An 18,227-nucleotide genomic window follows, 5' to 3' on the forward strand; every position below is an offset into this window, starting at 1 on the left:
TAAGCAAGCCAGGAAAGCAGGCCAGTAAGCAACACTCCTCCATGGCTTCTGCATCAGCTCCTACCTCTACATCCTGCCTTGTTTGAGTTCCTGTCCTGACTTCCTTCAACATTGAACAGTATAGAACTGCAAGCAAATAAATCCTTTTCTCTCTAACTTGCTTTTTCATCATGGTGTTTCATCTCAACAAGAGAAACTTTAACATAGTATATATCTCGAAAGTTTTTCCTTAAAATAGTATTTTCTTTGCCAATGTTTATAGCCAAAATATAGAAAAAGCAAACAAACAAACAAAAGATTCTAATAGGAAAGTTGTGTCCAGTTTATTTGGGTCTTACACAGAACTCATTCATGAGCATGTATGCACCTGGCTTCTCCATCGTAACTCAACACTCATTGATTTCTGTCTCCTAGATGACACAGGTTGTCCCAGCAGCCAGTCAGTGTCCCCTGTGAAGACGCCCTCAGATACAGGGCATAGTCCAATTGGCTTTTGCCCTGGAAGCGATGAAGACTTTACCAGAAAGAAATGCAGGATTGGAATGGTTGGTGAGGGAAGTGTCCAGTCAGCTCGTTATAAAAAAGAACCAAAGGGAGGCACCGTAAAGCCAGGTAAGTGACCTTACTATTCATATGTTTTATACTCTTTAAAGATTTTTAATAGATTATTATATAACTAAATCATTTATCACTTCCCTTTCTTTGCCCCAAACCCTCCCAAATATTCCTTTCTGCTCTTTTTCAAATCCATGGCTTCTTTTTTTTCACTAGTTATTGTTGTCTATAAACATGTATATTTCTAAATACACACATATAATCTTATTAATCTGTATAATATTACCTGTATGTATGTTTCCCAGATAACCAGTTGGTATTGGATAACGAATTGACATGCTCTTTCTTTGGGAGACAGTTGCTACTAATTAAGTGTCGTATGTAACCATCATAGATAGATTTTTTTTTTTTTTTTTTTTTGGTTTTTTTTTTTTTTAAGAAAACAAGTTGGAAACATATAAGCCGGATAATTTAACAGATATTTAAACTCTATAATCAATTCTATCCTATATAAAAATCAATTATAAAATAAAAAGATAGTATATTTTATTTTACTACTTGATTTTTCTAAAGTGAAAATACATGTGAAGAGATATTTATCTTGATGACAATCTCTATAGCTAGCCATAATTGCTAAGCTGGCTAATTTATCTCCTTTTAGCAATTTAAAGTGTAACATCTATATCTTCAATAATGGCAGAATATCAAATGCTGTAAGATAACATGCAGATCACTATTGCAATGATGGAGATGCCAGGTGCTTAGAAGGTAAATTCTCAGAACCTACAAAAGTATAAACAAAAAATGACATAGGACTTTAGCATCCATGGTTGAATTACACACAGGCACAGGCACACACACACTGGACACATCTTCCACCTTAGCTAACCTTACTGAGATAACTACTCAGCATGCCTAGCATCTCAGGTGATTCTAGATCTCACCAAGTTAAGAATTGAGATTCAGCATTATAGAGACAAGATTCAAATATCTTAAGTTAACTATTTAAATTGTATACTTTAGTCTGTTTAACTGTTGTGGAAAGAGCCCCATTATCTTTATCCAAAAATATATCATTACCCCAAAAGAATACCTTAAATCCTTTAGCAGCTGCTCTAAATCCTCCTCTCTCCAGTCCCTGGAATCCACTAACCAGTCTCTTTTTCTGTGGATGTGTATTGTCTCCAACAACAAAATCATACATGCACTCTTTCATGTATGACTTTTTCACTTAGAATAATATCTTCAAGGCTCATCAGTATTGTGTGTATTTGATATTTTCTTTTTTAATGGCTTAATAATATCTTTTGTGTGTAAATTTTCATTTTGAAATAACATTTTTAAAAAGCAGTTTGAGGTTGACAAAAAAAAGTACGTGAGTGAGGGGCTAGAGAGATGGCTCGGCAGTTAAGAGCATTTGCTGGACCTGGGTTCAATTTCAAGTACCCACATGGCAGCTCACAACTGTCTTTAACTCCAGTTCCAGAGGATCTGGCATCCTCACATATATGTACACGCTGGACATTTGGGCTATTTCTACATTTGAACTATTATGCATAATGTCGCCATGAATTTTTGTATACATGTTTCTGTGCGAACATGTTCTCAGTTCTTTCAGATATATAAGAGAGAATATTGTTTGCTTGCTAAACAGCCCAAAGGTCCAACTTATGAGAGGACAAGCTAATGAGTACAGCAGAATTCTTGGGCAAAGTGTTAACTAGAGGGTAAGCTGAAGGCAGTGGCAGTGGGCAAGCCTGCAGGAACTCTCAACACTGCTCGCTGGGTCATGTGATAACTTTAGGCTAACACTGTAATGAACTACCACATATGCTTCCAACATGACCATACCATTTGACATTCCTGCCAGCAATACATAAGGGATCTAGCAACTTTGATTGTAGACTATCTGTATTTAAAAATAATAGTGATTTTTTTGTCTCCGTCTGTTATATGTCATTACAGCAGAATACCTGAGATGGGATGATATAGAAAGAAATTTATTACTTATGATTTGGAAGGTTGGGAACTTCAAAGTGGAGAGCCTCTTCTTCCTGGGGACTTCTGGCTGGGTTGGAGTATGGTGGAGAGTAGTGCATGCAGAAAGATTCGTGGTATATCAGCCTAGGTCTCTGTCATCTCTCTCATAAGCCAGAATGGGGTTGCTTTCAGACCTACAGTCCATACAAAATGATCTTGTGCACAAAATATCCTATACTGTTTCATCATCTTCATGGATCTGGTTTATTAAGATATATGACTACTGATTTAATGGCCCAAGACAAAACTCTTTATTTCATTGTTTATAGGCATATATAACACCTAAGCAATCTTTTGTTCATTTTTTAAATTTGTGTTAAAGGAATCCTTAAATTTTCTCAGTGAACTACAGTTTCAAACGTTGTCATTGCAAGAGTACCTGCCACTATTGTATGGAATCTGTACGGTAAATTCTTTGTATAAGAAGACGCTGCGGGGTGGCCTACATTGTCTCTGAATTCTGTCCATCTCATGAATATAGAGAAAGGAAGTCCTGGACACAAGGCTCTTGGATGACTCCTAGAACTTGTAAAATGCAGAGACATAGGCTGTTACAGCACAGTCAGGTCCTGCTCTCAGGTTTAAATAAAGCCAATTTGCTTCTCCACAGCCCGCCGGACCCTGAGCCTAAGCTGACCTTCAGTTCTAGGTCTATGTTCTACTTCAAAAAAGCAATTCATTAAAACCAACACCGGTTTACTAAAATAGCAAGCAATTTAGTGGCAATCACTTGAGGGGCCTCAGGGATTCTTTAAGATTAAGTAAGCAAAGCCCATCTAATTTTAGGTCCATTGCTCTAGATTTGAGGACGCTGCTGTCCCTACATCAGAAAGTAGTCCCTGAAATGCTCCTGAGGTCAGGGAAATCAAGAACAAATAATGGTCACAGGGCTTGTGATATAGGCCAAGCAGAGAAAACTGCCAAGGGATGCAGGAGGGGTTGGAAAGGGAAATAACAAGCAATCAAGCAAGCCTGTTCCTTGCCAACAGAGCCCTGAGGTGCCCTAGGCAGGAAGACTCTTGCTGCCAGGCAGGAACTCCTTCTGGAAACTTCTGGGAGGCCATCTGTCATTTTGGCTTCTGTTGCCTATTCACTATGCAGATTTAATTAAAAGTTGTATCAAAGAGCAAAGCACAGCATTCCTATAGTGCTGTTGGATGACAACTCTACTTTCCAGGTTTTTGTTTATTCCTATTTTAGCAAAACATTGGAGGATGCATCTGTGTTTGTCGTGAGCTAAGTATCCAGTGGCTAAGTATCCAGGGGGACTGTGTTCTTTGTACAGTGAGGCCAGCATGAGGGAAGCATGAAGGTGATGAACAAGTGTGACCCCATTTTAAGGGAGTTTGTAATTCAAGACAGAGCGAGGTATGACAAATCTGGGTGACATGACAGATCAAAAGGAAAGGGATGGAAGCCTTCCTCCCTAGTGGCTTTCTGAGGAGTCAGGTGGTTACACTCCTGCCCTCACCCCACCCACCCTTATGCATACTATCGCCTGTATGCAGTATGCTGTCAGGATTTAAAACTGTCTGACCCAGAAGTGAAAGCCATGACTGGTTGCTGCAAGTACATTAAAATATTCCAGAGCCACTTGTAGTTGCTGGTTCATTACTTGAGAATATCTTAACTTAAGGAAGAAAAGGGTCCACTGTCACTATTTTACAAATTGCAGTATTAAAACCTTTTTCCATGAATTGGTTAGAAATATGGGGGGGGGGCACAATTACACAAATAAAACAAATAGGAATCGTGAGAGGAAAAACGATTAGAGGCAATTGAAGGGATAAGAGTGAGTAGTCAGGGCCACAATAATGAGAAAGAAATCTGCTTAGAAGGTGAAATGTTAAAATCTGCATTTGAAAGATGCTGCTGTATCTCCTTAGCCTTAGAATCAGATATCACCAGCTATTGAAATTAGAGACCTGGCTGGCTGAACTGTAATAACCTCAAAACAATGGCGCAGGGATTGGTTACTTCTAGAAAAAAAAAATAAAAATAAAACCTACAAAACCAAACACCACCAATTTCTTGCAACCTAGAGGCATTTTCTAGAAAACGCTGAAAGTACCAACTAGTTTAGTGATTGGTCAGTCCTGGTTTCCTTAAAGAGCCCTTTGCACTGCAGCCCAGATGTGTTCCTGTTCGTTTCTTCTGCAGAGATAATTAAGTTGTGTGAAATGTCTGCTTGGCCACTTTCCTGAACCCACTCTTAAAAACCTCAGCTGCCAGAGTATCAGCCTCAGGCCCTGCAGTTGGCACAGGTGCAGCTCTCCCTGTGGCCACTTTGAAATTGGAATTCCTTTCTGTTATGTAGCCCAGGTGGGCCTTGAACTCAGCAAACCTGCTGCCTTAGTCACCCAAGTCCTGAGATTCCAAGCATTAGCCACCACATTGGATTTATAACTGTCATATGTTTTTGTTGTTGATATTTGGTTTTTGTTTTGAAAACAATATGATTACAGCTTCTTCTCCCACAACTCCTCTCAGATCTTCCTCACTTCCTCTCCCAACCAATCCACACCTTTCTTGTTTTCTCATTAGAAAACAAACCAGCACCTTAAAAAAAAAAAAAAAAAAAAAAAAAAAGGAAAATAAAATAAGGGGAAAAAACAGAATAGGACAAAACGAATAAGCAAAACAGCCAAAAAAAAAAACAAAAACAAAAACAAAAAAAAAAAAACATGGATGCAGAGACACACACATTTGTACACACAGAAATCCCAAAAACACCACAAAACCAACTGGAAACCAAAATATACACACAAAAGGCCTGTAAGGTAACACAAGCAAGCAAACAACAACAAAAACTGACAAAGCATGATGAGACAAAGGACCTCTAAAAACACTACCGAGTTCATTTTGTGTTGGCCACTTACTTCTGGACATGGGACCTACCCTTAAGAGCAGTTTATCCCCAGTGAGTATTATAGAAAACTGTTTGATTTTTTTGTTCCTTTGCAAGAGGAAGTTATAGCTAACTTTTGAGTTAGGGATGAGACCTAAAGTCAAGCAGAAATTGGCCGGTCACTCCCACAAGTTTGTGCCACAGTTGCTCCAGCATATCTTGCAGACAGGTCACCGTTGTAGATCAAGGGTTTTGTAGCTGGGTTGCTATTTACCTTTCTCCATCGATAGCCTGCAAAATGCCTTTCAGCACCATGAACGCTCGTCAGTATGAGAGCAGGCTCTAGGTAGGCAATAGCTCAACTTCCTATGTTTTTAGTGTTCTTTGACGTGGAGTTAATTCCCTCATACCTTGTCAGCTGTAGGAAAAATACTCCAGCATCAAAGTGCAGCCTGGAGTATAGACTGCAATCTGTTTCTGACATTGAAATAGACAGGTGGAAATACTTGAAAGGATATATTACGTTTACTTTGGGGCTTGGATAGCATTTTGAAATATGGCTGATTTGAGTAAAACCAATAGTAAGGAAAGCTGAGAGTTTACTAAGTATTCATTGTCCTTGGAAAAATTCAAAAGCTCTTAACTCATTTCATTCTAACATCAGCACACACAAAAAAAGGCAAAAAACAGATGTCATTATCTTATATTTTGCAATTAGGGACAATAAAATAAAAGATTTTTAGTAATTTATCCCAGGTCACATCACAGACTTTAGAAATGGATTTTAGATGAGGGCTTCTACTTCTTTCTTTTAACTATTACAGAAGTTGTGAGGTCTACCTCCAAAAATGTAATTTTAAATAGAGCAGTGTGACAAGAAAGATGTACTGGTATAAAATATAAAGCTACTATATGTAAATCCCTAAAAACTCATACAGACATGGTAGATGGTGCTGACTGTGGCTGATGACAATGTGACATCAGTTACATTCAGAAAGTTGAACATAAGCTGATTTGAGGAATGTAGAATAAATTTTGAAGACAGGATGTGAACATCAAAGAAATGTCAAAGTCTTAAGTTATTTCCACTTAATCATGAGTGAAGCCCACTGCAAAATTTATATCTATGAATGGAAATACTCCCATATTATATACATATTTATATATATGTATGGAGAAACAGAGACAAACAGAATGTAAAAATACATATTACATATCATATGTATGATATACAATAGATACATGGATAAATAGATAGATACGTGCATGGATGGAGGGATGGATAGATAGATAGACAAACAGGCAGATTGATGAGACAGAGAGAGTATGAATATGAGAATGGTTGGTAATGGATTTCAAAGTCTTCCATTTGCCAGATACCCTGATTCATTTGACAACATGACCTAAAGTCACCTGGGAAGGGGTAACCTTCTTCCCAGAATAAGAATTACCTGAATCAGATTGGCCTGCGTCAGTGTCTGGGAGAGATTGCCTTTGTTCATGACTAGTATGGGAGGAAGGACTCAGCCCACTCTGGGCAGTATCATCCATAGGCTGGTGGGCCTGGGATATATAAGAAAGCTAGCTCAGCATGATCCAGAGCCAAAAGCCAGTAAGCAACAGTCCTCTATGGCTTCTGCTCCAGGTTCCTGACCTGGTTTCCCTGAGTGCTAGGCTGTCACCTAAAATTAAAAGCACAAAAAACATTTCTTTCCCCTAAGTTGCTTTTGGTCAAGTGTTTTTTGTTTTTGTTTTGTTTTTTTTCCACAGCAAAAGAATGGAGCTGGGACATTTAGTCAAGAGCTCTGCCTAATTTTTTATGTTTTTAAATAAAGATCATTGCTTTGTCTAAGGGAACACTGAGTTATTGTAAAATGTGACCCTTAAGTTCTCTTGCAGAGAGAAAATATTCACACAGAATACAGCAGACAATGCTTTCTGGTGAATGATTTCATAGACTATCTCAGCAGGACCTAAACAACAGCATCAAGCGTGAATGTAATGAGGATACTTAAATGTTTATCTCTATGGCTGGTTTACGTATTTACTCTCACGTCTTTCTCCCATCTGTGCCTTTGATGACGCAATCAATCAAAATAATGGTGCCAAATGGACCTTAATGGGCTTCCCCTAAGAATTAGTGAACCATAATCCTCTTCTCAAAGGCAACTGCTGTCCAATCCAGTCTCCTAGGATTTATTGCATGGCCAGTATTCTCAGCCACTGAGTTGGGGGTCTGCCAGATGCTCAGTAGTTACTGTAATGTGTTGAGGAAGCCACACAGGTCTTTCCTGCTTAGAGGAAGCTGCTGCCGACTACACCCACCATTGAGCATTCTCATCAGTTCCCAGCATGACAGACATAAACCTGGAAATGTCTTTCATATGCAAACTTGTAAACCTAGAGCAATAAATCATGCACATGTGTGCTTTAGGTTGGGCTTTTTATTTTCTCCATACTGGAGAAACACTTATCGAGGACTATCTACATGAGAGTGGGAATACTTGAGGAAATCCAGCACTTACCTTCTTCGTAAAAATGCATGGTTATAATAACTTGGAGCCAGTCCCACATCCTGAGGTAACAAGACAGGAAGGTCATGTTGTAGTCTCTAAAGTTCTCTAAAGGAACACCCTAATATAATGAACTAATTTATATATGTTCATATATATTCATATATATATGTTCATATATGTGTTTATATAGATATCTTAAAGTAGATTGTGATCTGAGTAGTCCAACAATGGCTGGCTCCTGATGGAAAGGCCAAAGATTTGGTAGTTGTTCCATTCACAAGACTGAATGTTTCAGTAGTCCCAGTCTGGTGCTGGAGTCCCAAGGAATTCCTAGAGATCTGTTAGTTTTCTGTCTATGTTGGAATCCTTCAGAAGTATCTTCTAACACCAGAGAAGAAATGGCTCAAGATTGATGAACTTGCCAGTGAGCATGAAGCAAGCAGGAATGAAGCAAAGGCTTCTTTCTGCTCAGATTGAGGATGGATCTGACTAATAATGATTCAGGTTTAGGATAGGTGTTCAATCTCAAATAACCCCACAAAGAAAAATCCCTTACAGGTGTGCTCAGCTACTTGTTTTTTAGTTAATTCCAGTGTAGTCAAGTTGACAACTGAGACTAGCCATCATAGGTCACATTGCCCCAAATTCAGGGAGAGAGAGGTTGGAGGCTTCTTGTGAAGGAAGTGTGAACTTAGATATGGGTACCGATGACCTGAATTCATTGTTTTCTACACTAGTGCATTTGTAGTGTAACATTTGATTGTGCTTGTACAGTGGTTTGCAACAATGTATGTATTTAGCAACATAGTCTGTTTCCTTGGGTAATTCGGAAAGTAAGATTCTTCAGTCACATGACCTGGATCAGGGAGCCATTAAATGTCATCAGTAAATAAGCTGTATGGCACCAACCAAGGGTTAGCTTCTAAACATGGCTACAATATGGTTGGCAGAATACTTGTAGTACTGCGTAAAGGTGATCAACCTACATGAGAATTTAAAGGGAGGGGAACCTCAGTTCACTATGTAATTAAAAAGTTTCTGCTACACCTATGTTTGCCTCCTGGCTATACAGTCACTAGCTTATCCATTCACTTGGTGCATACTTATGAAATATTTTCACTATTCAAACAGCATTTTCATTAACTGAATAGAGAATGGGAAAGAGAATGAGTGTGGTGTCTGTTCTCATGTCACCAACTTTAAATGTGAGGATGTAGCTGAAACATAAGCACATAGTGAGATAAGTTTCAGTTGTGATAATAAAGCAAGGTAGTAGGATAGTCACCAAGAAAGGCAGGAGATGTCTTGAGATGAAAAGCTTAGCCTGCCCCTTCCATCTTGGGAATCGCATGGGTGGTTGACCAAGTGGCGAGTGGGGAGGGGAAAAGTATAGCCCCCTGGTGAGGTCTGTGTTACCAGAGGCATGGAAGGACATTTCAGCACTTCAAGAGAGGAAATGTGGTTTGATTTATGTGTTTGAGATAACTTATGCAATTCTATGGAGCTTGAAATGCCTAGGAGTGAAACTGAACAAGATACAAAATTCAGATGGCTAAGCCTAGGATAGAGATAGCATAATAGACAAGTAGAGCATACATATTTAACATGAGGCTTCCATTTTTTAATAGCGTATTTTATTGCCAACTCCAGTGAGTTTTGCATATATGAAATCATAAATACCAAGTGATTTTTAATTTATTGTTTTAATTAAAAGTATTTATGCTGTCATTGATTTAGATACAGGATATATATATATATAATTTTTTAGGCGAGGTCTTACTACATAGCCCTGGTTGACCTGGAACTTTGTATGTAGGCTAGTCTTGGTGTCACAGATGCTGGAGTTAGAAGTATGCACCATCATGCCCACATACTTACATTTTATTTAAAAGTTTTACCCAGTTTCTTTCATCTTTTGAGCTATTTAATTTTTTTTTTAGATAAAATCTTCACTTTGACCTAAAGCAATTTTGAATCCATGTCTTGCACTCTTGTCGGTTTTTGTAAGCTTACATTCATTATGAGGATATAGGTTTTTATTAATCCCAGATATACTAATTGAACATAGACTGATACGTCTTTGTCTCTTGCAGAATAGCACATAGGTGTTTGGGTAATATAAGCTAATAGGCAGCCTGGCTGCTATAACAGTTATCTCCTCCTTCCATGGGCATAGTGCCTGCCATGTTCCAGGCAGAAGGAGGAGGCAAAGGGAGCATGGAGGCACCCAGTCATCTTATGGTCAGAATAAAGACATGCCACATGTCATTTCTAATTATATCCCAGGACAACTTCATCACATGGACACCTGTTAACATAGAAGAAGGGACCTTAGAGATGGATATTAGTAAATAACCAACAAGCTGTCACAGTGGTCTCTGCATAGCAGAAGGACAGCTGGTTTTTCTCTTATCCTGTAGGTATCTAAGTGCCCTTCACAACCAAGAGCTATTCAGTGCCTGAGATCACATAGCAAGAGGTATAGGGTTTCATGATCTCTACAACCAATTACTGATGGCATTGCTATCCAAGTGATCCTTAAAATGTGCAGGGTATCATTTCTTAGGGATAATTTGAAAAAGTGCTTCACGACTAAATGTGAGCTGAACAAGGACAACAGCAATGGGAGTGTCAAAGTGAATGGGGGAAAACCACGAAGCCTCAGCCCTGCACAAAGAACTATAGGCAGCTAAGGAATGCTGAGGAAAGAGGGAGAGAGAGATTTCCCCAGTGAGAACTGGTTATCCAAAACCAAATGGTCGTCTCTGGAAACATAAATACAAGGAACATTATACTGACCAAGCAGGTTATATTTAGAAATATCTGTGAATACATTACACACACACACACACACACACACACACGTAGCAACAATTAATGAAAAAAAAAAAAGGCCATAGATTTGAAAGAGAGCAAAAGGGAGTATATGGGAAGATTTGCCGTAGGTAAAGGAAGAAAGAAATGATGTGATTACATTATAACCTCAACAATTAAAAATGAAAGTGAGTTTTTAAATATTTAATATCTAAGGCTCTTATTTAAAAAAAAATCCCATCAGATGAGCCCTGAAAATGGTCAGAGTCAGCACAGACTTGGGGCCATTTCAAACTGATGTGTGATTTTCAAATGGCACTTTCTATTCAAAGAAGGTAATTATAAGAACCCTACAATAAGAGGCTTGGGGAAGGCTCAATAGAAAAAGATTCCTTCTTCTTTGAGAGGTAATTGTGGGAGGAGCTATTCTATGTATTTGGACACTAAGATAGAGTGCTCTTGGTCACCTCTGAGTAGGTGGGGGACGGCTAGCAGAAGGGAGAATATAATGTCAAGAAATATTTTCTCTTTTTCTCAGTTGTATGGAGAAATAATTCTTAGCTTTTTCTCAGTGCTATGGGGGTCATAAGTGATGTGAAGCATACAGCAGAGCATACACAGCGCCTAAGCCCCACATAGCACCGGCAAGCAAATATACACAGCCTCCTTGTTTGCAATTGTCAGCATCAGTGTAGGGCAGGATGCTGTGTTACACACTGGAAGCCTTTGCCTGACAAACAGTATTTGCTCAGTGGATGGTCACTTTCATTGTAATCCAAAAAATGGTAGAAGTTTACAAATTACACAATTCCCATGCATTTGAATACCCCTCTTCCATTGGGCCTTTGTGATCTGTGCTGTCTTGGTAAGAATCATTCTGATTGCCAGTCAGTGGTGACACACACCTTTAACCCCAGCACTCGGGAAGCAGAGGCAAGTAGATCTGAGTTGAGGCCAGCCTGGTTTATAGAGACAGTTCCAGGACAGGCAGAGCTATGCAGAAAAACCCTGTCTCAATAAAACAAGCAAACAAACGACTCATCCTGATTTCAGGGAGCACCCTGCTGGAAGTGTCTACTTTAAGTAAACTCCTATTTGGAAAGACTATTCTACAGTTGTCCCAGAGAGCCCTGGAATCCATATTCTCTTCTCAGAACAACAGAGCTCCCTTGCTCTTCTCTGCCTGGCAGCATGGTGAAGTGACCTGCATACTTAACTAGCTGTAATTCATGAAGTGCCCAAGCTTTTCCCTCAGAATGTCACATTTGCCATTGAATTTAGAGCATTGTGGGTGCTTGGTGTCATTTCTTGCTTACTCATTTGGGCATTATAATCAAAATGTAGAAAATGTTTACACGTTCTGTACCAGTATTGCCAAAGGATTAGCTATGACTGTTGCGCAAGCATTTGCTTCCATTTGACAATTTGGTATTTCTGCAAATGCTTTGTGTCCATTCACAAGGGCGATGCTTTCATTTGAAATGCTGCAGTCACTAGGGGAAAGGCTCAGTGCTATTCCCTGATAGGCCGGCTCTCCTTCTGCCTCCTGTTGCTATGGTGCCCAGCAGAGTAACTTCCTTGCCCTGCACATGTAGGAGGCTCCGTCTCCATGGATACCCCACTCTGAGACTGTACTCTACTGAGAGATGAGCTGCACACACTGTATTTCTTCAAAAGACATACCCCAGGCGTGGTGGGAGGTTGGTTTCAGAGGCAGTGTTCGCCATGAAAGTCTATGGAGCTTACTTTATTAGTAAGTAATGTTAGTCACAGTAAGTATTGGATCACAGTGGATATGCTGTGTGTGTGTGTGTGTGTGTGTGTGTGTGTGTGTGTGTGTGAAGTTAACTGTGATAGGATAAAAATATGTAGTAAAAACAAATTTTAACTCTACCATTTAGGTATTCCATAATGCAAGGTCAATACTTGTCTTTTTTTTTTTTCTTTAATGCCTACATATGTTGTTTCAATTACCTCAGTCCTATGTGAGTCTGTGTATGTGAACTAATGTCAAAAAATAAGTTTAAAATGACTGTGGATAATTATATTTTGGCATGTTCTCCTCACTCTGAGAATTGCATGGTGCCTTTGTAAATAGCAAGTGTAGCATTAGCAGTGTCTGAGCTAGGGGAATAGAAAAGCTCAGCTACAATTAATGCTAATTGGCACCTCACAGAGTTTGCAGTGGGACTCTGTGTAGGCTGAGATATAATGCATTTATTACCAAGAGAGAGTCAGTTTCTGTGATTAGAGAAAAAGATGCCCATGTCTGCTGTTTAGCTATGGAAAATATTCAGGCCATGTCTGCCTACTTTAATTTACTTTTCTTTCATGGTGTCAGTAGAAATTTGGGAGCTCTTCATGTGCACAAGTCGGGGTGTGGAAGGTTTTTTTTTTTTTTATGGTCTGGGTTGATGGAATACTTCCTCTTTACTGTACATTCCAGCAAAATAAGGGTTGAGCTCCCACTGTTGTAAAACACGGGAGTCATCCTGAAGTGCCTTTCATCTGCAAGGCAAATTGTTAATGCCTGTGGTGCTAAAATTTATTATTAGAAACATTAGAATGGCTATCCATATGGTTACTCCGACTCTAACTAGTTTTAAAACTGTAAAATTGAGATTTTTAGATGGCTTTAATAGACATGTGGCATATAATGACACCAAATGAAAAGCAAAGATGGGCCATGAATTATGAGAGGCTGATATTTAGTTAAAAAAAAAAAAAAAAGTGAGCACAGAGCGTTGTGGCAAAGTTAGTTTGTTTGCCATAATTCATGGCCATTCAAGCACATTCTTTGGTTTCATCTTTTCCAACAGTTAGTCATAAAGTGGTGGTTGCCCCAAATGGCAGAGGGCCCCGCCCTCAGAGAACACGGATGTACTGATGACTATGATGTTCTCAGATTGTCACATGGATCAAGCTTTCGGTCATTAGTTTAAGGCTTTATAAAAACCATTTCTATGAGTTGATACAGCAGGGAGCAAATCTGTTTATGATAAATTTTGCAGCAAACATGATCTTGGTAACCTGGAAGCCCAAATTATTCACTTCATTAGTACAGTAAGACTTTGTATCTCTTTTTCAATGTTTCTAATAACTTCCCTTTCTTTTTATCTTTGAAAATAATGTGTGTGTTTGTGTGTGTGCCTGTGTGTGTGTGTTAAATTTGACCTCAAAATGTCTTCATCTTTTACCTAAAATGTGCAGGTGAAAATAATGGCAATGAGCTAAGGTTCTTTTGAAAATTTCATGTCACATGGCATACAATAAATACTAGGAGGTATCATAGTATGATTGCTGTAAGTATAGTTGGTTAGCATCACAGAGCAGTCAAGAGAGGTTTTAGATAACAGCTTGAACAGTTTTTCAGCCTATTAACATATACATATGACATTTTGAACAAAGTTGTGAATGTCAATGAACAAGAAAATGTAACTATCCCAAATAAAATATTTAAACTTTGCGTCCACTTCAAATAGGTCACTTTCTGTTTTGTTAAATAGTTACACACATGTAGAACAGAGTGCTTTCTAACTAATTTTGTTGCTGCTAACCGTGGCTATTTATGTGACTCTAATGTGCCAGCATGGTGAATGAAGCTAAGCAATAGCACAGTTCTAGTTCATATTTATGACATGAATTGAAAATGTAACAATTAAAATCTAGGTTTGAGTTTTAAATATCTCTTTCTGAAAAGACTTCCAATCAGAGATTAGTGGATAAAGTATTCTGAAGAAAGATAATTGAGTTAAGTTGAAAGATAGGGAGAATGCAGGGATAGAAAGGGATGGGAACTGTCTGATTAATTTATATAAAAATAGGCCCCATGCTGGGATTTTTCCTTTTGCACTAATTCTGTATGACATTCAAGCAAAATTAAATAAATAAATAAGTGGGTGAAAAAGAGAATTCAGTACCATATGTACAGAGCCTGCTGGTGCCTATTTTAAAGCACACAAAGAGTTGACCTAGATTATACTTTGCAACTTTATTTTTATTTCGCCATTTTCATTTCTACTTTTCTTTCTTGCATATTCTCTCTCTTCCATCTGTTCACCCTGGTAAGAATGTGGCATGTGTAAAAAGGACTGTACTGCCAGCTCACTTGACCAGAAAATGGGGAGGGGAAGGGGCCCTAGAGGTTAGGAACTTGGAAGCAGTGTAGGTCCATACCCTTCACCTACATTTCGCTGAGCATGATTTTTTATGCACATCACTGAGATGATCTAGTAAGAATAAGCCTATTTTCTAGTAAGAATAATCCTCTTTTCCAAGACAATTAAACCTTTAACGTCATCCCTACTAACAAAGCAAAGCAACTTTCAGTTTTATTCTACTGGTCTGTAAATGGGGAAAAAAAAAAGGCCTTGTTTTTCTCATTGTTGTTAGTCATGCATGCACATGCTTGAGCAGTCTGTCACAGTTTGTGTGACTTTGGGCTGCCGTCATGTCATTAGTTGATCTCGGGAGCATTAGGCAGTTTTGGTAACAGTTCTGTGTGCTGAGTCCTTTTGCAACAGTGGGAGCTTTTTACTGTTCAAGTGAAGAGGTATTTTCTTGGCTCATGCAGTGGTGACATTGTTCATGGAAACCGGATAGTCCTGAGTCTGGTTTCTTGTACTCACTTCAGCTACAAAGATAAGCAGCTCCACTGGTCTCTTCCAGGAAGATCTGATTTCTGCCCAAGACGAGGAGCAGACCTGACTGCTCTTGAGCAATGGAGGCTATGCTTGAACCTGATACCGGCTTATAGTCTGACATCCAATGCTTTTCTTCCTGAGCAGTAGTAGAAGTGAGAGATGCCAGCCAAAGAGTTACAAGAGAGCTCATAGAGAGATGGTTTGGGACCTGCAGAGTGCACCATTGTCTTCATGCTGCCAAGCCTAAAGCAGACCACAATGGGGTTTTGCCTGTGCCTTGAGATTTGCCTAGGGTTCTGCAGTTTAGGTTTTTCGCTTTCAATTTCAAACTCCATTCAACAGACCTGAGCCCAACTCTACACCAGTGTTGCCCACTAAAATATTATGCTATTATTATGGTCTCTGTGTTATACTTAATTGATTTTTTTTGAGACAAGATTTCTCTGTGTAGCCTTGGCTTTCCTTGACTCACTTTGTAGACCAGGCTGGACTCCAACTCAAAGAGATCCACCTGCCTCTGCTTCTTTGAGTTTGTACCATCATGCCTGGCTTTTAGAGTGTTCCTTATTGCTATACAAATTTCTGTAGAACAAGAAACAGCCTTTCTTTTGCTCCCTTACCCTTCCCTTCACCTCCCCAGTCTTTTCTATGTTACTTTCTCTGTCAATCATTTCCATGTATTTTGTTCTTTCTTTTAACCACTTTTTTGTATTTTGTTTTCTGTTAGATTTTGCTGTATGCTGTGTGCATAGAAAGGAATACATATGACTCATAAAAGAATATTTATGATCTAGACAGCATGACAGCTAACTGTTTCCATTTAAAGAACTGCTGTCATATAAGCCTGCCTACTTTTCCAAGATTCCATTCTCTGCATCACAGCAGAAGTAACCACTATACTAAGACGTGTGTTTTTTTTTCCATTTCTTTCACTTAAAAATAATTTTACCACCTTGAATATGTAGTCTTGAAAATATGGTAGAATTCAAAGGTGCAGTGTTTAAATCCTAAAGCAATGTTTTCTCTGCAGTTGTGGCAAATTTAAAAGGTATGTCCTTATAAATGTTGTTATTACTACTACTACTACTATTATTATTATTATTATTATTATTATTATTATTATTATTATTACTAGGTGGCTGTAATTGTTTCAATGGTATTATTTAACCCACTATCAATCAAATAAAGACATAGACACTTGTATTTTCTAGCCTGGGGCATTGCAGATACTATCCCTCTAAAGTAAGGTTACCTCCCAGCCCTAATCTGGAGCTACCTCCTATCCATGGTCCTAAAATACCCTTTAACGTTCTCCATCTCCTCCATCCTCACTGCTCCAGCCATGTGCTCCTTTCCCATGCTAACCCATGGTACTGGTCCATTTTCTTCTCCTCTGATGCTGCCTCCACTTCTCTCTTAGTGGTCCCTCAACCCCAGCCTGCAAGCCCCAAACTCCACTTCCCTTTCTTCTCCCAAATTCCAAGCTACAGAATGTTTTTTAACCAATCAGCCTTAAGTTAGGTGGAGCAACATTTACACAACAAGGACAGGTATACTTGAGAATGTGCTCCTTTGAGCAAGGACAGGATCTTGGGGGCCAGTAAATGACATTAAAATGCATAGCACCAGGCCAAACCCCAACACTCTGCCTTTGTGTTCTTCATTGCACAGTCCCGTGTACTTGGTAGGTCTTCAAGGGATGCTCGTAAATAGACATGATTGTACTTGTATTTGTGGATGGCAAGGTAGTATTGACTGACTCTAGTGGGCTTGGTCATTTGGAGCCTTGTTTTATCTCTTCAGGGTGCTTGTAAATGAAAGGTGCAGAATGTCATATCAAATCTTATTGCTTGGGGGCATTTCAGAACTGGCATTTCCAGAACCTGGTTACCGTCTTTTTGCTTCCCTGCCAACATTCTCCAGTGGCCTTAAAGAAAGTACCCTTAATTGTTTGTAAGGCTCTGCTTTGCTTCTCTCTTTCTTTCTGAGTTTTCATAAAACAGTGTGGGGTGGAATGGGAAGGAGTAAAGAGAGCAGAGAACATTGAGTACAGTTGAATTTAAAAGTTAACTTGTACAAAGGGTGGGGCAGAGTCACTGGGCAGGCAAAGGTTTGGCCTGAGAGCATGTGCTCTGTGCCAGCTGTCACAGAGTGAGCTCCTGGGGACGGTTCTATTAAAGTAGTCCATAGACATGCAGAGCTAATATTTGGGCAGAGAATCTTCTCCTTGTGAGTACTCTTCATTCTCTTTGAAAGCTATAAGCCTCATTAGGATAAGCACAAAGTCCTTTCAGAGGGAAGGAAGGGGCAAAGGGGAGTGCCCAGAAGCTTGGGACTCTTAGGAGCTTGAGGGTAGGGATGTTTTTTAGTTGCTAGACAGTGATGGAAGGTGCAGAGCTGGACCCTATTTCTGGAGATAGACTGCTTCCCTTCCTTACCTGCACCTGAGCTCCAGAAGTACAGCCCAGCATTCCAGGCACATGTCCCCTCAAAACTGTACTTTCCTCGTGGTTCTCCTGGAGGAGGAACATGGAAGCAGCACATGCAGACTTGCTGACCAAGGAGGCTCTGGGCATATGGTAACTAGCAACATCATTGTCCTTAGGCTCTGAGCATATAGCAAAACTGTTTTCCTTACGTCCTCATACCTGGCACCACCCTCACCCACCCAGAGTCACTGTAGTCTTTAACACTATGATAGCACCATACCGTGAACAGGTATCACAGGGTGGAGAGAGGGACCACCCACCTGCCTTGGACTTGCTTTCTTTTGAGCTCTTTCCATGACCCAGCATCTCTCTGATGGTGGTG

The 18,227-nt window shown here is 39.4% G+C and overlaps 1 protein-coding gene across 4 annotated transcripts in view; it reads left to right on the plus strand.

Annotated features, from left to right (window-relative positions):
- Sybu (syntabulin) overlaps positions 1-18,227 on the plus strand; it is a 71,033-nt gene that overhangs the window by 28,407 nt on the left and 24,399 nt on the right. For 3 of the 4 annotated variants that reach the window (XM_055626375.1, XM_055626377.1, XM_055626376.1), the window contains exon 4: positions 415-612. In XM_055626375.1, coding sequence (XP_055482350.1) covers positions 415-612 — 198 coding nt within the window. Of the gene's footprint in view, positions 1-414; positions 613-12,414; positions 12,527-18,227 lie in introns of those variants that run through there. The other variant, XM_055626378.1, reaches the window with a different exon arrangement.

This window comes from Psammomys obesus, unplaced genomic scaffold (genome assembly GCF_907164565.1).
Source record: "Psammomys obesus unplaced genomic scaffold, mPsaObe1.curated_primary_1811, whole genome shotgun sequence".
Classification (NCBI taxonomy): domain Eukaryota; kingdom Metazoa; phylum Chordata; class Mammalia; order Rodentia; family Muridae; genus Psammomys; species Psammomys obesus.